Source organism: Hyla sarda, unplaced genomic scaffold, assembly GCF_029499605.1.
Source record: "Hyla sarda isolate aHylSar1 unplaced genomic scaffold, aHylSar1.hap1 scaffold_836, whole genome shotgun sequence".
Lineage (NCBI taxonomy): Eukaryota > Metazoa > Chordata > Amphibia > Anura > Hylidae > Hyla > Hyla sarda.
The window spans coordinates 45,001-59,571 of record NW_026610863.1 but is presented as its reverse complement, the minus strand read 5'-3'; the positions used below and the strand labels follow the sequence as shown (position 1 = coordinate 59,571).

At 42.3% G+C, this 14,571-nt stretch overlaps 1 protein-coding gene across 4 annotated transcripts in view; it reads right to left on the bottom strand.

Moving 5' to 3' along the window:
* RNF25 (ring finger protein 25) overlaps positions 1 to 14,571 on the bottom strand; it is a 61,461-nt gene that overhangs the window by 5,588 nt on the left and 41,302 nt on the right. For 3 of the 4 annotated variants that reach the window (XM_056554653.1, XM_056554654.1, XM_056554655.1), the window contains exon 3: positions 496 to 567. In XM_056554653.1, the coding sequence (XP_056410628.1) occupies positions 496 to 567 (72 nt within the window). Of the gene's footprint in view, positions 1 to 495; positions 568 to 3,930; positions 4,188 to 14,571 lie in introns of those variants that run through there. The other variant, XM_056554656.1, reaches the window with a different exon arrangement.

Here is a 14,571-nt window from a genome sequence, read left to right as displayed (position 1 = left end):
GGCCCCCTGCCGTATGCACAGCCTCCCCACAGTAGGGCCCCCTGCCATATGCACAGCCTCCCCGCAGGAGGGCCCCCTGCCATATGCACAGCCTCCCCGCAGTAGGGCCCCCTGCCATATGCATAGCCTCCCCGCAGGAGGGCCCCCTGCCATATGCACAGCCTCCCCGCAGTAGGGCCCCCTGCCATATGCACAGCCTCCCCGCAGTAGGGCCCCCTGCCGTATGCACAGCCTCCCCGCAGTAGGGCCCCCTGCCGTATGCACAGCCTCCCCGCAGTAGGGCCCCCTGCCGTATGCACAGCCTCCCCGCAGTAGGGCCCCCTGCCGTATGCACAGCCTCCCCGCAGGAGGGCCCCCTGCCGTATGCACAGCCTCCCCGCAGTAGGGCCCCCTGCCATATGCACAGCCTCCCCGCAGTAGGGCCCCCTGCCGTACGCACAGCCTCCCCGCAGGAGGGCCCCCTCGGAGGGATAGGGGAGAGAGGCATTACATTACCTGGAATCCATAGAGGCAGATGACACAGTGACCCCGTGGGAGATTACTGGCTGTCAGCAGCTCCTTCCCCTTCTGCAGAGACACCAGGATAAAGGGTTAATGGACGATTATTACCGTTGTCTATGACATAGAACAAGTCTGAAGAATTTTGCGCAAAAAGCGATTTGCAGTTTTTCGCCAGGTTGTGTGTAATTTTTAAATAAGTGGGCGGGTTTAGCATAAAATGGGGTGGGGCCTGACAGATTTATTATAGTTCATATAGTGTAGGAGTCCCCAGCTGCTTGGAGCAGATATAGAACTACGTTTAAGACGTGCGCCAAAGCGGCAGCCGGAGTTTACTAAAGACAACGCTTACAAGCAAATCAGAATAGAGAAAAATAACTTGTGTACAGTGACAATGTGAGACAGACTGCCCACGTGCGATGAGACAGACTGCCCACGTGCGATGAGACAGACTGCCCACGTGCGATGAGACAGACTGCCCACGTGCGATGAGACAGACTGCCCACGTGCGATGAGACAGACTGCCCACGTGCGATGAGACAGACTGCCCACGTGCGATGAGACAGACTGCCCACGTGCGATGAGACAGACTGCCCACGTGCGATGAGACAGACTGCCCACGTGCGATGAGACAGACTGCCCACGTGCGATGAGACAGACTGCCCACGTGCGATGAGAGAGAGACTGCGCACGTGCGATGAGAGAGACTGCCCACGTTCGATGAGAGAGACTGCCCACGTGTTAATAAAGAGACTGCCCACGTGTTAATAAAGAGACTGCCCGTGTGACTGCACATCGTACACTGTATACCATTTGGGGCCAACTGGCAAAACTCCTGTCATTCAGGATACTTTGAAAGCTGTGTGATGTCCAACCAGTCTACATCTTTTTATAAGAAGGGGCTGGTGTATCATCACATAAGTCATTCAGGATACTGGAAAAGCTGTGATCACTATGTGTTAGTATAAGAAGTGGCTGATGTATTATCACACACAGTCATGGCCGTATATAGTGTCCCCCCTGAAATGTCTCTATATAATGAAGTATTTCTCACAGGAAAGGATTGCAGTAACACAGGTTTATTCCCTTTGTATATATATATATATATCTCCTCTCCTCTGTATATATATATAGATCTCCTCTCCTCTGTGTGTATATATATAGATCTCCTCTCCTCTGTGTGTATATAGATAGATCTCCTCTCCTCTGTATATATATATATAGATCTCCTCTCCTCTGTATGTATATATATATATATATCTCCTCTCCTCTGTATGTATATATATATATATATATATATCTCCTCTCCTCTGTATATATATATATATATATATATATATATAGATCTCCTCTCCTCTGTATATATATATATAGATCTCCTCTCCTCTGTATATATATAGATCTCCTCTCCTCTGTATATATATATATATATATAGATCTCCTCTCCTCTGTGTATATATATACACATATATATATAGATCTCCTCTCCTCTGTATATATATATATATATATATATATATATAGATCTCCTCTCCTCTGTGTGTGTATATATATAGATCTCCTCTCCTCTGTATATATATATATATATATATATATATATATATATATATATATAGATCTCCTCTCCTCTGTATATATATATATATATATATATATATAGATCTCCTCTCCTCTCTATATATATATATATATATATATAGATCTCCTCTCCTCTGTATATATATATATATATAGATCTCCTCTCCTCTGTATATATATATATATAGATCTCCTCTCCTCTGTATATATATATATAGATCTCCTCTCCTTTGTATATATATATATAGATCTCCTCTCCTCTGTGTATATAATATATATATATATATATATATATATATATATATAGATCTCCTCTGTATATATATATATATATATATATATATATATATATATATATATATATAGATCTCCTCTCCTCTGTATATATATATAGATCTCCTCTCCTCTGTATATATATATAGATCTCCTCTCCTCTGTATATATATATAGATCTCCTCTCCTCTGTATATATATATATAGATCTCCTCTCCTCTGTATATATATATATAGATCTCCTCTCCTCTGTATATATATATATAGATCTCCTCTCCTCTGTATATATATATATATATATATATATATATATATATATATATATATATCCTCTCCTCTGTATATATATATATATATATATATATATAGATCTCCTCTCCTTTGTATATATATATATAGATCTCCTCTCCTCTGTGTATATATATATAGATCTCCTCTCCTCTGTGTATATATATATAGATCTCCTCTCCTCTGTATATATATATATATATATATATATATAGATCTCCTCTCCTCTGTATATATATATATATATATATATATATATATAGATCTCCTCTCCTCTGTGTATATATATATATATATATATATATATATATATAGATCTCCTCTGTATATATATATATATATATATATATATATAGATCTCCTCTCCTCTGTATATATATATATATATATATATATATATATCTCCTCTCCTCTGTATATATATATAGATCTCCTCTCCTCTGTATATATATATAGATCTCCTCTCCTCTGTATATATATATAGATCTCCTCTCCTCTGTATATATATATAGATCTCCTCTCCTCTGTATATATATATATAGATCTCCTCTCCTCTGTATATATATATAGATCTCCTCTCCTCTGTATATATATATAGATCTCCTCTCCTCTGTATATATATAGATCTCCTCTCCTCTGTATATATATATATAGATCTCCTCTCCTCTGTATATATATATAGATCTCCTCTCCTCTGTATATATATAGATCTCCTCTGTGTATATATATATATATATATATATATATATATATATCTCCTCTCCTCTGTATATATATATAGATCTCCTCTCCTCTGTATATATATATATAGATCTCCTCTCCTCTGTATATATATATAGATCTCCTCTCCTCTGTATATATATATAGATCTCCTCTCCTCTATATATATATATATATATATATATATCTCCTCTCCTCTGTATATATATATAGATCTCCTCTCCTCTGTATATATATATAGATCTCCTCTCCTCTGTATATATATATATATATATATATATATATATATATATCTCCTCTCCTCTGTATATATATTGCAGTAACAGTTTTTTTTTTTTCAAATATAGTTTTTATTAAAGAATTTCAAACAATACATATAAAACATAAGTGATACATGTAAAAGAACAGTGAGGCAACATCGTATTTCTCCGATACAGTAAATATAACATCACAGGGTATATACTTCATCCAACCTATAGAATAACTATCCCTGGGCCAGACCTCGTATCTAAGTTAGATACAGTATGTAGGTAAGAAAATGTATAAACAGTAAGTATCAGAACATATTATTACCTCAATTCTCATCTGGCAAACGCAGGGCTCCAAGCATCTCAGTGTTCTACCAAGACGTGTGTCTAAATGGGTGCACAACAGCTATTATCTCTAAAGGAGTAAGATGAGATATTATAAAAGTTCGCCATTTTTTTAAAAATTTCTTGGTCCCTGAGTCCATATGATTTTCTGCATCAATTCTGTCTATAAATCAGGAGTATGTGATTCGAGCCATGTCAGTAATAGGCATCTCAATGCAACCAGAAGCACAACGTGGATAAATTGGGGTGGTCTCCCCTCCCTCCCCCCCTCCTCAGCTCCACCCTCCGGCGGGCGTAGTTGATGAAAGAGCAACGTTTGTGGAGTGAATTGAAGTCGCACTTTCCAATGATCATGCACATAGGAGCAAATCGTGCGCCAATAAGTCGCAGTAAATGCACAGTCCCATACCCCATGGTAGAAGTTCGTAAGTGATGTCTGGCATTTCGGGCATTGAGTGATCCTATCAGGAAAGGTCAGCGAGGGGAGTATGTTAAAGCCATAGATGGCTGCATGAGCCATTTTAAAATAGGTCTCCCGCCATCGTTCGGTAATAACATTTTTGCGCACCGCCTCCCATCACGACAGGATGGTAGCAGCGATGTCAGCGTCATTAGTCCATCGCTCCCACGTACTGAACACTGCATTAGGATGGATTTTTGAGAAGCGGGAACGAAAAGCTAGATATAAGGAGGATATAGATGCCCTCCTCGGATCAGCTCCTACTATGTCGTCAAAAGCGTGAGAGGACACTTCCGTGGACAGATCTCTAAGTCTCGACATACAAAAGGTATAAGTTTGGTTAGCATACAGCACGTGAGAGCGGGGGAGACCATGTCTGGTAAGTATTTTGTCAGGCGTCAACCACCTCCGTCCCTCAGCGTCTAGTAAAGATGCTGTCGTCTTTATCCCTTTGTCTCCCCAGTGGCGTAACCAGTTAGAAGATCTTCCCTGAGGGAAGTCGGGGTGATTAAGAAGCGGCATACGCTTCGAGAGTAAGAAGGGAAGACCAAACAGCTTCCGCATTTCTTTCCAGGCAACAACGGTGTCCCTGAGAATAATCGAGCTTTTCACTTCAGAAGGCAATTTGGCATAAGCAGTGTGAAGGAGCGCTGGGAGAGACCATGGTGCAGCTAAAGCCTTTTCAACAACAAGATTGGAATAATAAGTGGTCTCATGCAGCCAATCCATGACATGCCGAAAAATACATGTCAGATTATATCCCCGAATATTAGGGAAATTCACCCCCCCCTCTGTTTTACCTAACATCAGTTTTTGTAGAGCAATCCTAGGGCGTTTACCCTGCCATATGAAACGTGAAAAGGCCGAAGACAGTCTTTTCACATCCACATGCCTGAGCAAGATAGGGAATGTTTGCAAGGGGTACAACAGGCGCGGGAAACTTATCATTTTTATCAAATGGCAGCGCCCCAAAAAGGATAAGGGCAGATTTTCCCAACGCTTCAGCTCAGTTATAATTTTGTGAAACAGGGGCATGTAATTGAGAGAATAAAGTGTGTCAGGGGTACGTCCTATTTTAATGCCCAAATAAGTGATGTGAGTGCTAGATACCGTCACCCTCCCGCCTCCTAGGGTCTCCCGATCTCTAATAGGTGATGTCCCTAGGGGCAACAAAACATTCTTGGAGGCATTTATTCTGTAGCCTGTGAAGTCGCCTATTCTAGATAAGCTATCGAGAACCCTTGGCACCTCCTCCCTCGGATTACTAAGAGAAAGGAGGGCATCATCAGCAAACAACGACAATTTAAGTTCCTCACCGCCCACCATGATGCCTTTATACAAATTAGACGAGATCAGAAAACGCGCCAAGGGTTCAATCGCAAGGTCAAATAATAAGGGTGACAACGGACACCCCTGTCTCGTGCCTTTCATGACTGGTATCTGTCGGGAGAGAATGCCAGGCGTGTAAACCCTCGCTATTAGGCCCCGATACATGCCTCAGATATAAGCTGCGAAACAGCCAGTAATGCCAAATTTAGTTAGCACCAGGTCCAGCCATTCCCATCTCACATTGTCGAAAGCCTTTTCGGCGTCAAGTGTCAGCAGTGCAGGACGGGAAGCAGAGAAAGGGCGGGAGCCCACACTATCCATCACCGCCAGGACTTTACGGATATTGGTGACCGCCGAGCTCGACTTCACAAAGCCTACTTGATGATCTCCAACTAGCATGGGTAATAATTTGGCTAGCCTATCCGCCAGAATTTTTGACAGCAGTTTCACGTCTTGATCGATGAGGGAGATTGGTCTATAGGAGCCAGGATCCATTGGATCCATTAAGTTTAAGAACTTTTATGTACGCTATCTTCGCTGCCGAAGGAAGCGTGCCTGACTGTAGGATGGCATTAAAGAATCCTGTGAGCGTGGGAACTATCTGTTCAACCAGGGGTTTAAAAAATTCGCTAGAATAGCCATCCGGGCCCGGGGCCTTCCCATTAGCTAAGCAGCAAATAGTCGCCCGCACCTCCTCCTCCGTCACATCAGCATTTAGCACCTGACATTGCTCGTCCGTCAGACTAGGGAGTTCCAAACCCGTTAAGAAGGCCGTCCCTTCCCTCGTCGCGTCAGGATCAGCAGAGTATAACTTGGTATAATAGGATCCAAGAACCTCATTAACAGTATGAGGATCCGAACAGGAGCGTCCCTGGTCATCCCTCAAAGTCAGTACATGCATCGGGGTGTACGCTCCCTTCGCTAGTCTGGCCAGTAGTCTCCCCGATTTATTCCCATGTCTAAAAAGGTCTGCTTCAAAATGCGATCGATACATGCGTTCCCTCCTATCCAACCACAACTCATAGGCGGAACGTGCCTCCTGCCATTGTAGTTTATGAGCGGGGGTTGGAGAAGCAAGAAAAGCAGCATAAGCTTCTGACAGGGTAGCACTAGCCTTGGCATGGCCCTCTAAAGTCTTGCGTTTTAAGGAACTAGTGTATGCCAGAATCTTACCCTGCAAGACAACTTTCGCCGTCCCCCAATACAGCTTCGGGTCTCCCTTGTGTTGGGCATTGTCCACCTCAAACTCCAGCCACCATCCCCTCAACAGGCTCAGGAAAGATTCATCCTTGGTTAAAAAGGACGGGAAACGCCATAAAAAGTCAGTGCCCTTGGGGGATGACGGCAGGAGTTCTAGAACCACCGGGGAGTGGTCCGATATTACCATGTCCAGTATATCAGTCAACTTCAGTCTGGCACATACAAGTGGGCTGGTCAAGAAATAATCAATACGGGACCACGAGTTATGTACGTGAGAAAAATGTGTGAAGTCCCGATTGTCAGGGTGCATATATGTCTCCAAGCATCTGTCAGTCCCGCATTGGTAAGAAAAGATGGAAGCACTTTGTCACTATGTCTTGTGGATGAGTGCATGTGGGAGGTACCTTTACGGTCAACTGACGGGTCACCCACGGAGTTGAGGTCACCACCCAGGATTGTGAGGGATCCCGCCGTCTGTTGTACTATATCTGCCAAAGAAGCAAAAAAACGGTGATTATCTGTATTCGGAGCATAAACATTGTATATACTGAAAGCATCTCCATTGTGTTCCAGTTGAAATTGAGACAACCTACCACTCGTGTCAGCTTCATGAGAAAGAATTTTGCAAGCAAAGGATTTATGTAGTAAAAGTCATCACTCCTGCTCTACCGTCCACCGCCGGTGAGCCCAGTACTTTCCCCACCCACAGCTTTTGCATTCTGGAAAAGTCTGCTGCCTCAAGGCGAGTCTCTTGAAGAAGAACCACATCAGGCCGCAAACGTTTCAAAAAACGCAAAATTTTCATCCTTTTATGTGGTGATTTTAACCCCTTCACATTCCACGTAATAACTTTACACATACTAGTAGATAAGTCCCATAGAAGGGAGGGTGAAAGTGAAAAGGATACTAGGAAATAGAGAGGGCCATTGGGGGGGGGGGGGGGGAGAGGGGTAAGAGCGTGTAGGAAAGAGGAGAAGGAGAATGCAAGCTGTAAAAGCAATATCGTTAAGAGAATCACGGAATTGTACAAATATTGAGGTCTATGCGACTCCGGGAACAACCCTGCATATTGCATAGTGACATTACGGCCTCTCCGAAACATAGCCATCAAAAACAATGTGAGGAAATTCCCCAAACCAATAACAGAAAAAGAAAAAAAGAAAAAAAAACAGCAGTAAACATCAGAACATAACAGCCTCCATGATGGGAGATAGGAGACCGTCTTTTGTGTTGGTGACTTCTCTTTTTTCGGGCACATAGCAGAACCAGGGCCCCCACTCACGGATCCCAGAGTAGCGGCCATATCAGAGAGACCTCGGCCATCATAGAATTCTCTGCTCTGCCCCCCTGCCATGTGGTCAACTACAACATTTCCCAACTGACTATAGGAAAAACAACTTTATAACATCTGCTCCATTTTAGTCTCCTTTCTCTAAAAGTCACAGTTACTAATAGGTAGAGCAATGTCTCTAGCAGGACTCAAGTAGGACCCCCCTGTAGGAAAAAAAAAAGAAATTAGCATGTCAGGAATAATACTCAATCTGGCGAAGAAGATCTGCTGCTCCTGCTGCGGCCTCCAGCCGACTTCTTTCTACGCCGTTTATCGGATTCCAGATCCTGAAGATCCTCTCTGCGTCTCGGGGGCAATTCGCCTCTTGATCGCGGAGAGGCTGCACTGTGCACCGGTGAGCGAACTCTAGATGAACAATCACGTTCTGTCAGGGTGTCTCTGAGGGCAGCCTCCGCAGCAGCCGGAGTCTGGTAGGTCACGAAAGTCCCATCATCCCGAAAAACCTTTAAGGTAGCCGGATATTGCAGCTGAAATCTCCTCTTCGCTTTAAACAGATCAGTACCTATCTTTCCGTAAGCTCGCCTTTTTTTCGAAAGTTCAGCTGAAAAATCTTCAAATATCAAGATCTTCGTATTGCGATATGTGAGAGGCGTTGTGCGCTTTCTAAAGGCCTTGAGGATGGCTAACTTGTCATTGTAGTCGAGTAGCTTAAAAATTACTTGGCGCGGTCTGTTAGCTGAGGTAGCACTGGAGCGGGGATCAGTAGTTTGTACTCGGCCGAGCCTGTGTGCCCTTTCCACCCTGCATTTGTAGGGGAGACCCAGAGCCTTTGGGAGGTCGCTTTCGCAAAATGTCTGCAGATCAGCCGCTGGAATCAGTTCACTGACGCCTACCAGGCGAAGATTATTGCGTCGTGAGCGATTTTCTAGATCATCCAGCTTGTCGCTGACTGTGATTGCGTCAGATTCCGACCGTCTCAATCTAGTCGCCAGATCACTGTTTTCATCCTCTAAGGCTAGTATCCGTTTCTCAGCCTCCTCCAGCCTTACAGCATGTGAACCGAGTTCGGTTTGTATACGGGTGAGCGTGGAGCGTATAGTGGTTTCCAAAGTCTGTTGGATTTTAGGGGTAATCAGTTGAACCAAGGCCGTTGCAAGTGACTGTAAATCCGTAGGATTAGAGAAGGAAACATCAGCCACCGGATTCTGCGGCTGTGGAGCTGTCGCTGGCTGCATAGGAGGAGGAACAGCATCCTGTGTGAACAGAGGTTGACTCCCCGATATTTCCATGTCTGCCATGAAGTCAGTGGGTGCTGTGCCGGAGGATGTGTCTGATCCCCAGCAGAGACCTGGGATCCTGCTGACTGGTTTTGCTTTGTGGCTTTCTTATTGAGGAATTTGTCCATTGTAATGAATGAGGAAGAGAGACGGTCACAGGGGTTGCACCATACAGTTTAGGTGGGACCATATGTAATATGGACACAATCCTGGCCAAGAGACACCGTCCGATCAGGTGTTGGTAAGGAAGCTGATGGGGGATGAGTAGAATAAGCTGTCCCTGTGTTGCAGGAGTTAACAAGGTGCTGGTAAGTAAATGAACAGTCCTCTCTCCTGTCCTTTCCCCTCTCAGCTGTGTCCTCCTTATGATAGAAGATGGGGGCAGTCACTAGTGAAGTCTGGGGATCACTGCTGTCCGCTGTATGAACCTTATCTCCGGTCCCTGCGCCCCTCAGACCTGCTGCTTAAATGGGGGACAACTCCAGCCCCTACTGAAGTAGTTGTGGGTGGCTCACCGTTCCATGAGTGTCAAGCAGGTCCGTGCTCCGTCCCCTCTGCAGTGCCGAAGATGGCGGCCGCACTGCGCTCACTCGCGGGAGCCGCGCTGTGTATAGGAGCTGCACGTGTCTGCGACGCGTCTGTCGGGGCTCCAGAGCTGCCGCGAGACCTCCCGGGATCACCTCAGAGTTGGTCAGGCTGGTGACCGTGGCCGGTGTTCGGTGCGGGTAGGGGATCCGGGGTGTGAGGAGCTCCGTCTCCTCGCTGCCTACATGCCCGCGCCGGAACCGGAAGTCCTGTAACACAGGTTTTGCTATACACATGTTTATTCCTTTTGTGTGTGTGTATATATATAGATCTCCTCTCCTCTGTGTGTATATATATATATATATATATATATATAGATCTCCTCTCCTCTGTGTGTATATATATATATATATATAGATCTCCTCTCCTCTGTATATATATATATATATATATATATATATATATATATATATATATATATATATATATATATATCTCCTCTCCTCTGTATATATATATATAGATCTCCTCTCCTCTGTATATATATATATATATATATATATATATATATATATATATAGAGAGAGAGAGAGAGATCTCCTCTCCTCTGTGTGTATATATATATATATATATATATATATATATATATATATATATATAGATCTCCTCTCCTCTGTATATATATATATTGCAGTAACACAGGTTTTGCTATACACATGTTTATTCCCTTTGTATATATATATATATATATCCTCTGTATATATATATATATATATATATATATATATATATATATATATATATATAGATCTCCTCTCCTCTGTGTATATATATATATATATATATATATATATATATATATCTCCTCTCCTCTGTATATATATATATAGATCTCCTCTCCTCTGTATATATATATATATATATATATATATATATATAGATCTCCTCTCCTCTGTATATATATATATATATATATATATATATATATATATATCTCCTCTCCTCTGTATATATATAGATCTCCTCTCCTCTGTATATATATATATATATATATATATATATATATATTGCAGTAACACAGGTTTTGCTATACACATGTTTATTCCCTTTGTGTGTGTATATATATATATATTTATCTCCTCTCCTCTGTGTGTGTGTATATATATATAGATCTCCTCTCCTCTGTATATATATATATATATATATATATATATATATATATATATATATATCTCCTCTCCTCTGTATATATATATTGCAGTAACACAGGTTTTGCTATACACATGTTTATTCCCTTTGTGTGTATATATATATATATATATATATATATATATATATATATATATATATATATAGATCTCCTCTCCTCTGTATGTATATATATATATATATATATATATATATATATATATATATATATATATATATAGATCTCCTCTCCTCTGTGTATATATATATATATATATAGATCTCCTCTCCTCTGTATATATATATATATAGATCTCCTCTCCTCTGTATATATATATATTGCAGTAACACAGGTTTTGCTATACACATGTTTATTCCCTTTGTGTGTATTGGAAAAAGGAGGAAAAAAGCAAATTGGACCTAATGTCACCAAACTCCAAAAATGGGCCGGACACAATTATTGGCCCCTTTCAAAATTGTGGATAAATAAGATTGTTTCCAGCCTGTGATGTTCCTTTATACTCACCTGGGGCAAGTAACAGGTGTGGGCAATATAACAATCACACCTGAAAGCAGATAAAAAGGAGAGAAGTTCACTTAGTCTTTGCATTGTGTGTCTGTGTGTGTCACACTAAGCATGGACAACAGAAAGAGGAGAAGAGAACAGAAAGAGGAGAGAACAGAAAGAGGAGAAAACAGAAAGAGGAGGAGAGAACAGAAAGAGGAGGAGAGAACAGAAAGAGGAGAAGAGAGAACAGAAAGAGGAGAAGAGAGAACAGAAAGAGGAGAAGAGAGAACAGAAAGAGGAGAAGAGAGAACAGAAAGAGGAGAAGAGAACAGAAAGAGGAGAAGAGAACAGAAAGAGGAGAAGAGAACAGAAAGAGGAGAAGAGAACAGAAAGAGGAGGAGAGAACAGAAAGAGGAGGAGAGAGAACAGAAAGAGGAGAAGAGAGAACAGAAAGAGGAGAAGAGAGAACAGAAAGAGGAGAAGAGAACAGAAAGAGGAGAAGAGAGAACAGAAAGAGGAGAAGAGAACAGAAAGAGGAGAAGAGAACAGAAAGAGGAGGAGAGAACAGAAAGAGGAGAAGAGAGAACAGAAAGAGGAGAAGAGAGAACAGAAAGAGGAGAAGAGAGAACAGAAAGAGGAGAAGAGAGAACAGAAAGAGGAGGAGAGAACAGAAAGAGGAGAAGAGAACAGAAAGAGGAGAAGAGAACAGAAAGAGGAGAAGAGAGAACAGAAAGAGGAGAAGAGAGAACAGAAAGAGGAGGAGAGAACAGAAAGAGGAGGAGAGAACAGAAAGAGGAGAAGAGAGAACAGAAAGAGGAGAAGAGAGAACAGAAAGAGGAGAAGAGAGAACAGAAAGAGGAGAAGAGAACAGAAAGAGGAGGAGAGAACAGAAAGAGGAGAAGAGAACAGAAAGAGGAGAAGAGAACAGAAAGAGGAGAAGAGAACAGAAAGAGGAGAAGAGAACAGAAAGAGGAGAAGAGAACAGAAAGAGGAGAAGAGAACAGAAAGAGGAGAAGAAAACAGAAAGAGGAGAAGAGAACAGAAAGAGGAGGAGAGAACAGAAAGAGGAGGAGAGAACAGAAAGAGGAGAAGAGAGAACAGAAAGAGGAGAAGAGAACAGAAAGAGGAGAAGAGAGAACAGAAAGAGGAGAAGAGAGAACAGAAAGAGGAGAAGAGAGAACAGAAAGAGGAGAAGAGAGAACAGAAAGAGGAGAAGAGAGAACAGAAAGAGGAGGAGAGAACAGAAAGAGGAGAAGAGAACAGAAAGAGGAGAAGAGAACAGAAAGAGGAGAAGAGAGAACAGAAAGAGGAGGAGAGAACAGAAAGAGGAGAAGAGAGAACAGAAAGAGGAGAAGAGAACAGAAAGAGGAGAGAACAGAAAGAGGAGGAGAGAGAACAGAAAGAGGAGAAGAGAGAACAGAAAGAGGAGAAGAGAGAACAGAAAGAGGAGGAGAGAACAGAAAGAGGAGAAGAGAGAACAGAAAGAGGAGAAGAGAACAGAAAGAGGAGAAGAGAACAGAAAGAGGAGGAGAGAACAGAAAGAGGAGAAGAGAGAACAGAAAGAGGAGAAGAGAGAACAGAAAGAGGAGAAGAGAGAACAGAAAGAGGAGAAGAGAGAACAGAAAGAGGAGAAGAGAGAACAGAAAGAGGAGGAGAGAACAGAAAGAGGAGAAGAGAGAACAGAAAGAGGAGAAGAGAACAGAAAGAGGAGAAGAGAACAGAAAGAGGAGGAGAGAACAGAAAGAGGAGAAGAGAGAACAGAAAGAGGAGAAGAGAGAACAGAAAGAGGAGAAGAGAGAACAGAAAGAGGAGAAGAGAGAACAGAAAGAGGAGGAGAGAACAGAAAGAGGAGAAGAGAACAGAAAGAGGAGAAGAGAACAGAAAGAGGAGAAGAGAGAACAGAAAGAGGAGGAGAGAACAGAAAGAGGAGAAGAGAACAGAAAGAGGAGAAGAGAACAGAAAGAGGAGAAGAGAGAACAGAAAGAGGAGGAGAGAACAGAAAGAGGAGAAGAGAGAACAGAAAGAGGAGAAGAGAACAGAAAGAGGAGAAGAGAACAGAAAGAGGAGGAGAGAACAGAAAGAGGAGAAGAGAACAGAAAGAGGAGAAGAGAACAGAAAGAGGAGAAGAGAACAGAAAGAGGAGAAGAGAACAGAAAGAGGAGAAGAGAACAGAAAGAGGAGAAGAGAACAGAAAGAGGAGAAGAGAACAGAAAGAGGAGAAGAGAACAGAAAGAGGAGGAGAGAACAGAAAGAGGAGAAGAGAGAACAGAAAGAGGAGAAGAGAGAACAGAAAGAGGAGAAGAGAGAACAGAAAGAGGAGAAGAGAGAACAGAAAGAGGAGGAGAGAACAGAAAGAGGAGAAGAGAACAGAAAGAGGAGAAGAGAACAGAAAGAGGAGAAGAGAGAACAGAAAGAGGAGGAGAGAACAGAAAGAGGAGAAGAGAACAGAAAGAGGAGAAGAGAACAGAAAGAGGAGAAGAGAGAACAGAAAGAGGAGGAGAGAACAGAAAGAGGAGAAGAGAGAACAGAAAGAGGAGAAGAGAACAGAAAGAGGAGAAGAGAACAGAAAGAGGAGGAGAGAACAGAAAGAGGAGAAGAGAACAGAAAGAGGAGAAGAGAACAGAAAGAGGAGAAGAGAACAGAAAGAGGAGAAGAGAACAGAAAGAGGAGAAGAGAACAGAAAGAGGAGAAGAGAACAGAAAGAGGAGAAGAGAACAGAAAGAGGAGAAGAGAACTGTCTGAGGACTTGGGAACCAAAATTGTGGAAAAATATCAACAGTCTCCAGGTTACACGTCCATCTCCAGAGATCTAGATTTGTCTTTGTCCACAGTGCGCAACTTTA